Source organism: Mizuhopecten yessoensis, unplaced genomic scaffold (assembly GCF_002113885.1).
Source record: "Mizuhopecten yessoensis strain PY_sf001 unplaced genomic scaffold, ASM211388v2 scaffold716311, whole genome shotgun sequence".
In the NCBI taxonomy this organism is placed as follows: Eukaryota; Metazoa; Mollusca; class Bivalvia; order Pectinida; family Pectinidae; genus Mizuhopecten; species Mizuhopecten yessoensis.
The window spans coordinates 726,664-738,327 of record NW_018480053.1 but is presented as its reverse complement, the minus strand read 5'-3'; the positions used below and the strand labels follow the sequence as shown (position 1 = coordinate 738,327).

Genomic DNA, 11,664 nt, shown 5'->3' with positions numbered 1-11,664 from the left:
ACAGACAGCCACAGAGGTAGATACAGTTACATGTAAATCAATAATCCCGTATCAGTAAATTGATGAGGACTATGCCGTACACGGCGAGTGTAGAGCTGTGATTACCACTGATAACACAATATGTTAACCTTTACAAGTAATCTTGCATATCCTGGAAAATTTCACTAATTTACCATGTTAACTCCAGACAGCATACGTATGTATGGCTTGAGGATCAGGATATGAATCCAGTAGCTGAATTTCAATCTTTCCTTTTTTTCTACCTTAAATATTTCTAATCCAATTTTCCACAAAATAATGTATCGCAATGCACCCGATATTGTAAAACGTGACTTGGTTTAAAGTACAGTATGTCATCTATACAAGCCGACTTGTGTCGGTGTTCTGTGAAGTTAATAATGATCCATTCTCAAAATAAAGCATTCTCGCATTTTGCAATTTGTTACCAATGATAATGTAGTCACCCTCCAAGTTGACACTCATGAAACGTGCTCATTAGTCAAACACACTCTCCCTTATTACAATATGTTAGCACTGATTATCAATTCTAAACAGCGAAACACCCTTTATGTTTCAACAAATGACCCATGCTCAATTGTTAAACACCGTCTCTTATTTAACAAATCATACAACTGAAAGACATATCTAGAGATACAAAGTTATTCCGGATATTGGGTCATAATTTATAACTTTCCAACTGCTACACAACATGTCCCATAGGTAACAATTGTGATTTCCAAGATTTATCCGATGATCACAGGCAACTTTAGATCTCGTAGGCTACTGACAGATAACTTTAGATCTCGCAGGCTACTGACAGATAACTTTAGATCTCGCATGTTACTGACAGATAACTTTAGATCTCGTAGGCTACTGACAGATAACTTTAGATCTCGTAGGCTAATGACAGGTAACTTTAGATATCGTAGGCTAATGACAGGTAACTTTAGATCTCGTAGGCTAATGACAGGTAACTTTAGATCTCGCAGGCTAATGACAGGTAACTTAAGATATCGTAGGCTAATGCCAGGTAACTTTAGATCTCGTAGGCTAATGACAAGTAACTTTAGATATCGTAGGCTAATGACAGGTAACTTAAGATATCGTAGGCTAATGACGTTTTGGTCTCATAATTTGAGTTTGAGCTTGAGAATGGCTTGATGAATTTGGCCTCTGACATGTTTTATGGTTGAAACCAGTGCAATACTGAATTTGCTTGTTGTGCAAACTAAACTCTTTTTTGTAACTAATTGATTATGAGTGTAATGTGTCGTTTGTGGTGCTCATCATTTTGTATGGTAAGCTGGTGTGAAGACAATTAAATCAGATTTTCACTGAAACGTGTACGTTAACACTACTTTTCAATTCCTTCGACAAAAATCAATTTTAATTTGAATAATGTCTCGTTAAGCTAATACAGAATGCCTTTAATGGGTTCTAGGGTGTAGAAACAGGGTTGACAACAACACCAACAAGTGTGTAAAATCGGGACAGGGTTGCTCCTATTACTGCTAATGAGTCTCTCGTTTCGCCTCTTTCCAGATCAACTGTTCGACGGTAAGCTCGCCAACGGTAAGTGGAAATATCTCCTTATTTTATTTTACTTGCTTCCGTGACATCCATCAGTCGCTGCCATATTGATCACGATAATGACTCCCCCGGGAAACCTTGCAGTAAAGATTTTCCGCTTATGTTCCACACCGCATTTTACAAATCAGTGATTTCCGGAAAGCACAGAGATATCTTTAAAGTTCCGGAAAGAGATTTGTAATGATTAAAACCGATCAGGTTAAACTACGGATGGGATGATTTGTAATGAATTCCTACTGGTACAGAAATTAGAATAGATGAGAAGATTCACCTCAGAAACGAAATGCTATAATCGTGTACTTAAAGAGTTACACACAATCTTCCGATGTTCCTTTGAATATTTCTCAATTAGTTCCCAGGTAGGAGACACCTTAAACCTTGTTATGGTATCAGAATATCAGATAACGGGGAATGATAACTTGTAATGTTTGTGATATAAGATAGAAAAGACGTTTACGTTGGTAATACTTGGAACATCAGGTACATATGGGAGATGCCTATTGCTTACAATGATCTCAGTTAGATAATATCTTGGCACTTTCATAATAAAAAATATATATTCTTCTGATAGTTATTTACAAATATTTATACAGACATATATCTTCTCTTAGCACTTCCACCGTTTCAAGGCTTTTGATTATTTAGAAAAAAAATGAAAAGAGACAAAAGCACATCTAGTATTTCTAGTCTCGAATCTTTTAATTGATTTAAAAAAAAACACTAGAAAATGTAATCCAATACGCTGTACAGAAACTTTACAAATAATTACTACTGTACCACATTCTATTGCTACTATTTTCTGAACAAATAGATATTTGTCCTTACCGTGTTGTTTCATTCGAAGAATTTTAACAACGATGGTAATCACATTTCTATGGTGTTGTTGCAATATTATTATAATCAAGTCGAAATTCTTTCATTTTTGTATAATAATAGCAATCGATTTGGACCAGTTTCAAACGTTCAATTGTTTTCATATTGGCAAATAGAATTTAAAGTTATAGAGAAATTAAAGCAATAATACATTTATCATGAAATGTATACGTTCGGTAAAATACAGCAAATGACGCCGTATAACGTATATACAAAAAATACCGCTATAGACAACCCATGTACATTCCTGGCGAGGTAATTATGATGGTAATATATGTATTCCAAAGTTATTTCAGGTAATAAACAGGTATATTTAATGGTATATGTCTGTTACAGAAGTCGATTGTAAATTCTCCCTGTATGATGCCGGCCTGCAGAAATTTGTCCACTCCAACTGGACATGGCGGACACTGACGGAGAAAGGCGACCAGGTGATCTGGTGCAACCATAGAGCCATTTTCATTCCATTCTCATCAGCACCCAGACACTGCCAGGACAAGCTGGAAGACTTTTGTAAAAAGGAGACAGAATGTCGGCCAAAAAAGAAGATCATGAAAAACAAAGGAGACCGAAAACACAAATGTTGGAAGAAGTTCCTCTTAGACGAGGTATCCCCTAAAGGTTTTCCGAACATTTCTGAAAAGTACCATGTGTGTCAGCGGTTTGCCCCGGGAACGGAGTTTGCGGACATTTTCGGACCCAAGTCTACACAGTTTGCCACAGTTTACGACACCGAGAAGCGTGGCCCTGTCATGTCATTTGCACGCTTCAAGGACCTAGGAGACTCACTCAGGCCTACGCTTTCTTTCATGTTGGAGAAAGGTTAGTCTACCCATACACACGACCTCCTCAATATTTAATCCGAAAACAAACAGTGGTACCGAGACTTTCCCATGTTACTTTCATATTCTAACACACGTTTGAAAAAATATTTTTTCTCAGGTATATTCATTATAAACAAGGTAGAAGTCATTGTATTATCAAATGTGTTTATATGTTAGCTAGCTTTGAATCTTTGTATATATATTGCACAATAATACAAAATAATGATGTCATTTAAATGCAAATTACCACCTTATACATTTGTCTTCATTCTGACGTCACGTCACAATGACAACAATACAACGTGAAATACTATGTCAGGTTGATAGAGTAGTTAACGCCATGTTGGATGAGATGAGGAAATAATAATCGAAGGGATAAGATTTAGAAATCGCTTGCTGAGTTTTAACAATTACATCGTCTTACGCCAATGATTAAGCTCTGTTCATTTCGCTCTCAGAAGGATGGGTATTTTGTTCCTCCACCCCTCAAAGTGGGGAGTTATTATTTCCGTCCGCTATTAAAATGATTAAAAAACAAATACTTTGTTTGACAAGCTCTTACCAAGTGACGTCATCAAATTGTCTTCATTACCATGCCATACCCTATAGGTTTTCTGACCCTAGGATGATACAAAATAATCTCACATTGGAAAAATTATAGATACCCCTGTCCATGATATGATATATACACTGTCATTTGACTTGTTTCATACCCCTGGTAATTCGATGTTGTTTTTGATGCGAGAAAGTTAAGTGGGGTCGACTTTTGGACACCAAAAGCTTTCCATTCTTCTCGTTTATATAATCATTGGGGGTGGCATTTTTACGGAAAGTCGATCTAAACCCCAAAACATGTAAAATACTCTCAGCACCTTAGTCCAAATATAGCGGTAACAATGTATAAGGTCCCTGTGTGCATAGCTATTGCGTCGGTTGCTTTAGAATATCCAGGTTTAAGCGTTAACAAAGTTCAGATTTCTGGTTGGCACAGAGAGTATATCCCTTGGTAAGTCAAACCCAAATAGTTACCCAACGTAAGATTCCTTTTGGTGCAACATTTACGTTCTGGATTCTGTTTGTTCCAGGTCTTCTCCCTGTTGACTACACCCTCTTCAGTTTGTTCTTTGAACAAAAGCGAAGGGGCATGATGCAGAAAAATGTTGAGACCAAAGAGCAGATCTGCCAAACTGGACTATACCAAGCTCTGGAGAATGACTACGAGGAGTCTAAGTACCATATGATGCACTTGCTGTCTCCTGACATAGCCGGGTTTGGAGTGAGTAAGAGGATTGCTACATATACAGTAACCAACACCCTACCAATCCACATCTCCTTGTTCACGGCGTGGAACCAAGCCGTGCACAACGTCCGGCGTTTTGCAGTCGATCACTGCAGCATTCCTATATATTCAGAAAGCGACCAAAACAAAAAACGTCGACAGTCACATGACTATCCGGAAGTGTATGTTATAGCTGGAGCGGTGCCGTCAACTAATCCGGAAGTGTTGCTGAACAAACGTGTGAACATTCCATATTTGGTATGGATGGCTGCCTGCTGTGTTCGTGGAGCAGAAACGTCTTCATTTTCTGTGTACGTGCGGAACGACATCAACAGCCCAATCATTGTAGCACCAGTGGTTCAGTTGGAGGTCTTGTTGTCTGATCTATATAACGATGGCGGACAAAACTCGGTGAAATTGTTTCCGGCCTTTGAAGGTGTATGTTCGAATATCCAACATGATGTATCACAGGTCATCAGCGCTTAGTAGATCACGTGTGCTCACCGTAGACACCACATTGTACGTCAACAATTTGTGTACCATGGACAATGGACACCGGCAGTAAATAAACGACAGCATCAGGTGCACGTGGACTATCGGTGGAATGCGCTACGTCACTAGAGAGGATAAAAGGCAAACGATTCAATAGAAGAAAAACTAAGATTACTGAGTATAAAACATTGATGAACGAATGAAAAACAGTCACCATATAAGCGATAAAAATGCAATCACTTTGCTGTCCATTTCAAAATCGATTTGCATGACCAAACCGCACGTGCTGATAAAACACACAGCTAGCAAGGTGTCCGAACATGTGGTCCCGGTACAACATGTGACAGCGTAGTATGAATGCCTTTTTAAAAATAGTATAATCTGAAAACGCCGGAGATGTTTCCGAATGAACTGTCTAATACGGACTTATTCGGCCTTGTCGGATGCTTCACATCATCACAAGGGACGTTTCTCCAGTTAATGGCTCGTCCTGGCCCGATTTATGATCACATAGGTTTTGTAGCTAGATCAGTCAACCCCGACTGTTACAATGGTGAAAACATTGGCTATATGTGGAATATCCATCTACTATCATTGTGTTATTACTAACGTATGTTAACTCAAAATTCACCAAACATGAGAAAAATGACGGTTGCACGCGGCCATGGACGCTTGATTAAAAAACCTTAACAAACAGGGGACGAGCGGAAACTGCTTAATTAAAACAAACTAGTTTTGAAAGGCAACACTTGCACTGTACTATCGTAGCATCCTGATACTATCAAACATTCACACACGACGAATAGAATCACTGACCTATCTCCTTCAGTTCAATAAATGAGCGGATACCACACAAACATTTGTGTAAACGCGATCTGTGTCGATAGCAATACTGAGTACATTACTTCGATGGAAAGTAGTGGGGCGCCCCCTGTACACATTCCTTTGTTAAATACTTGTTTATAGAACGTTTGCATTGTATATATATGCTGTATTTGTAAAGCATCTGAGCAAGACAAAGAAGTTAGGGGAAAATGAAAGCAAAGCGCTGTTGGCGAATACATGATTTGTAAACAGAGGATAAAACATCTAAGATTGTCAAAAACTTTTGTTTTTGTTTACAATTTGCTCGACATATAGCTGCGCCATTTTACGTGCTAATTAATGTATGAAAACTAAAACTACGTTTTGTATATATCTCTCACAGTACTCAATACAAAGTCACGGTGAATGTTCTAACTAGGTGTCCACGTTTTACAATGTCTTTTCTTAAAAGAACTTCTAGAAATATTCATACATTATTACCCTTCGAGATCAGTTATTTCGGTTAACAGTTCATATATGAATTTACAGTATTTTATGGATATATATACATATACATTAAATTGAATGCATACTAGAGAAACACATATGGTGTATTTAAAGCAACACGAGCTGGTTTTTATACTGGCGAAATACCCTTGATTGAACTGGATTTTTTATTGGGTAATCATATATGAAATGTATTGAGTAACGCGGTAAGGCGATTCGTTTTTATACTTAAGACTAGGATATATTCTGTGGTATGTGAAGAGCAGGTCTGAACTCGAGTTTGTACTTAAGACTGTATGACTATATTCTGTGGTATGTGTAGGGTAGCTCTGAGCTCGAGTATATTCTGAAGACTGTATGACTATTTTCTGTGGTATGTGTAGGGTAGCTCTGAGCTCGAGTTATTCTGAAGACTGTAGGACTGTATTCTGTGGTATGTGTAGGGTAGCTCTGAGCTCGAGTTTATATTTAAGACTGTATGATTATATTCTGTGGTATGTTTAGTGTAGGTCGGAACTCATGTTTATACTAAAGACTGTAGGATTATATTCTGTTGTATGTTTAGGGTAGATATGAGCTCGACTTTATATTTAAGACTGCATGATATATTATGTGGTATATTATGTGATTGTGTATAGGGAAGCTCTGAGCTTGAGTTTATACTTCAGACTGTTAGACTATATTCTGTGGTATGTATAGGGTAAATATTAGCTCAAGTTAAAACTTTAGACTGTATGACTATATTCTCTGGTATGTTTAGGGTGGATATGAGCTCGAGTTTATACTTAAGACTGTAGGACTATTTTCTGTGGCATGTGTAGGGTAGGTCTGAACTCGAGTTTATACTAAAGACTGTATGATATATTATGTGGTATATAATGTGGTATGTATAGGGTAGCTCTGAGTTCGAGTTTATACTTAAGACTATTAGACTATATTATGTGGTATGTTTAGGGTAGCTCTGAGCTCGAGTTTATACTTAAGACTGTAGGACTATAGTCTGTGGTATGCATATGGTAGCTCTGAGCTCGAGTTTATACTTAAGACTATTATACTATTTTCTGTGGTATGTATAGGGTAGCTCTGAGCTAGAGTTTATATCTAAGACTGTTATACTCTATTCTGTGGTATGCATATGGTAGCTCTGAGCTCGAGTTTATACTTAAGACTGTAGGACTATATTCTGTGGTATGTATAGGGTAGCTCTGAGCTCGAGTTTATACTTAAGACTGTAGGATTATATTCTGTGGTATGTATAGGGTAGATATTAGCTCGAGTTTATACTTAAGACTGTAGGATTATATTCTGTAGCTTTATGTGATGGTTTGAATCACCTGTGTACATAGCATTAAGCACTTGATGTTCAGTGTCATTGCAATAGACTCTTTTTATTTTGTATTTGTTCGCATAATAATGAATTTTCTGATACTGCATGTCGAACGCAATACATAAATTTGTATTATATTTCATTTCATTTGCATGCGTTTACATATCATCAGTATAGTACATATTTTCGTAACATGAATGAAAAGTGACTAATCCTATTATCATATACGCCTATGTCACCGTGTATGTATGATACCTTGCTTTTCTACCATAAAACCTGTTTATGGTGAACGCAAGCGAACATATTTCTGTTCTTACTAGACATGTGTTTACATTGAACTTGATCGATTGTCATACATGGGACCTTGTTACAAATTTTATGATGACACTTATTCTAAAGCGTGCAAAAACGTTAGAAACTGTGATTAAGTCAGTACCTGGTTATCAATCGACTTTGACAGTTTATTTCGAGACATTAAACATTTTGGTTTTCAAGACAACAAATGTAATAAAAAAAATGGAATGCCAAGAAGCGTCCTTTCTTGGTTATAGTTTAGAACACGATACTTTGAGATTGTTCCTGTATGAATGAGTACAGAAGTCGATGTATGCCTCTTGAAATAGCAAACTATGTCCTTAGTATTACTTAACTATCTTCTAATTACGACAGGGACATCACCATGGGGTAACTAGTAGCATATGATATGTCGTGATTTCGATCTTAACATACTATTAGTAGATCCATATATGGTCACTCGATCTGTTTTATTACATAAATGTACACAAATTCTTCATACTCGTAAGGACAATTTTTACTTTTGTTTGCCATGATACATGATCAGTAATTTTGTGAAGGACTGCTTCATTTCTTTTAATCAGAAATGCGTACATGGATTCATTATTAAAGGTTTTATTTGATTTTATAAAATAATTTTTTGACAGAGAACATACCTTTTTTTTCACACGGTACAAATTATTCTACATATGAGAAAGTAGGTCATCTTGATAAACATGACGTCATAACATTGAAACTAGTGTGACTGAGAACTAATTAGACATAAATCAATTATGTGTTTGTTGATATTCACTTAAATATTCATTTAAATTAATTTTGTGTACGTCATCATGTGTTATGAGGTGTACGGATAAACATTCCAATGTAGACGTAATGTCAGCGCAGGTTGTGATCCCATTATGTCCAGTCCGTTATTTTATACCATATCATATAAGTTACATATATAGTTATCACTAAACTGCTTTGATGCTAAAATGTATAAATGTATATTAGACGACAAATTAAGGCTAACATTTATGATATCATATTTGGATTTTGTTAAGTTGATGGCAACGGAAGTGACGCAAAAATTATGTCACGTTGCCCCGAACGTGACGTCAATACATTTTCTTGTTATTCTCTAATAATGGCATTGATAATATCCATAATAGTAACTGAAATTAGAAAATTTGAAAAATGGATTTAATGAAATGGATTCATGAAATTAATTTCGTAATAGATATGAACAGCAATGACAATAAATCTAACGAAGCTGAAGGCTTTACGAGCACTGTACACGCCACGCCGAGATTATTTATAATACTGTTCACAATACCTGATCTGGTTCACGGAGTTCTGTTATACCAGATATCGATTGCTAGCTTGTAATAACATCACTCACGATCTTACCCCACCTCCTAAAAACCGACCGTAGTTATAGGCTAAGCTATATTTTGTGAAACCTACGGATAATTGAAATGTCTCGTGAAGAGTGTTTATTATGGGAGTACTGACTGTCCTTATTGTTCTGTTTGTGTTACGTATATATATAAACTTTACAACATTACCATTCTGATGATACATTTTACTAGCGAGTCTATATGTAAGTCAACAGCAGACATTGGATTCTTTACAGGTCGATCATATCACAGCTAAACATTGTAACATCTTCTCCCTTCAACAATATTTGAAGTTTTCGTGTTCACAGGATCACGAACATGAAACTTTGCAAAATGTTTGAAGCAAAATTAAAATCTGGCGAGGATATTGATTTTAGATTATAACCAGGATAAGTCAACGCAAACTATAGCATCTCAATAAAATTACATTATTATGAATTATCTATACCATATCTTTTCTACCATTAGCGGAAAAGGTTTAACACACGCATTGCAGCTAGTTCCCAGACGTAAATCTGATGTGGTCCATTTAACCGCGTCAAACTGACTTAATTGATATAATTAAGCGTATCTGCTAATTCGTGTCCAAAAGATTAGATATCTAATGTTAAAAACCAGTGCAGGTGTAACTTCGTCAAATAGGTATTACTTGAATCATTCTAACGAATAATGCTGTGGTCATCCCATCGAATATTTATGTTGTCATTCTAACGAATAATGCTATTTTGGTCTTTCTATCGAATTAATGCTGCGTTCATTCCATCAAATAATACCATTCCATAAAATAATGACGTAACCTTTCCATCAAAAACACTCCATCAAATGTGTCATTCCATCAATTTTTCTCCGTCACTACTATAACAGTGGTAATTCTACCATGCCTACGGTATATAACTTGTCCATTCAACATATTAATGCTATACATTCATTTTTTCAGAGTTCGAGTAAAATACCATTACTTAAGGAATAGGATTCTTATTGAAAATAAAACATAAAATACATGTTTGATAGTAAGAATATTATGAATCATAAAGAATGTTGAAGAGTTTAAGGTGTATAAAAAATAAATAAAGATGAAGAAATTCATATTAATTTGCAATAATCATGAATATATAGGTACATTGTATGAGGGTACAGGTTAAAAGCTATCGTCCCTTATCCGTATTTTCCCGCTCAGAACCTCGTCAAGATATATCTTATCCTCACTTAATGAATCACAAGGTAAAAGGTACTAATATTCTTCCATCAACATCTTACATTTGGGACACTACCGGGTTTCCTCCCTTTACTAGAATGATCTCACAAATTATTAACAATATCTGTTATAAAAATATTATTTGTGCCACACAGGACGGAGTGAATATTGAATAAGACCGCATGGGTCACCCATGTGAGATGTAGACAGACAGATTATGTCTCTAGCGTGTTGTGAGACTGAAGATACAACATCAATGCGTGGTATGAAAAGATAGAATATGCCTCCTAACTAATGAACACAAAAACCTTCACCAAATGGTGGGTATATATGTCCAATGCGGACAGAGTGATTTCCTGTCTACATCACACAAAGATAGGACCCTTTTACTTTTCTGTCATCTACGACCGTTTAACAGAAATCCAAGGTACAATTCCTATATGTACACAACTTCCCAATAGACAAAACAAATCTACCAAATCATCACAGAACCTTGTCCGGTTGGCCTGTAAAATCGCTCAAATAAAACAGGGAAAACTATTTTGTTCGTGTTTTAGTATTTTTCCGTCTCGGTCACTATCTTGCTTTATTGGTGATATGCAGCCATTGTAAGGAGGAAATGCCGGTGTCGCCCTTTGTATTAAACATGAGTAAAGAATAATCTTGTTTGTGAAATATGTATCATCCTTAACATTAGATTTAAGATATCTGTGATGCATTGTTTTATTTCAAAATGTTCCTTTGTTGCTTCAATAAAAAATTAAAAAAATGTTGAGCCGAGTCTTGTTTTTTCAACCCTTCCCCCAATGTTTCTTGTGATTTCATATGATGTCCCCTCATGGGTTTAGTTTAAACTTGCAACTTAAAATCTCTTTGATGTCAGGTCTCACATAAACAAGTCTTCGCAGTTGCTTCATATCGTACATTTCCTTTTCGAAGAATTTTATTACTTCTCAACTAGTACGTAAAGGCCGTTTCATTCTCCTATTCCAATGTGGTGTCCACATCAGGGAAGTCAGGCAACCATTCAATTTCCCATTCTTTTGGTTTTTGGTTTGGTTGTGCTTTACGTCCATTAACAGCTCAGGTCATTTAAGGAC

At 36.2% G+C, this 11,664-nt stretch overlaps 1 protein-coding gene across 1 annotated transcript; it reads left to right on the top strand.

The window, feature by feature from the left end:
- The first annotated feature begins 1,514 nt into the window (after positions 1-1,514).
- On the top strand, positions 1,515-11,335 carry LOC110442900 (endonuclease domain-containing 1 protein-like). Its single transcript, XM_021486763.1, has 3 exons — positions 1,515-1,572; positions 2,800-3,285; positions 4,373-11,335. Exons 1-3 carry the CDS (start codon positions 1,515-1,517, stop codon positions 5,050-5,052), a joined length of 1,224 nt encoding a protein of 407 aa, XP_021342438.1. The 3' UTR covers positions 5,053-11,335.
- Positions 11,336-11,664: the final 329 nt, after the last annotated feature.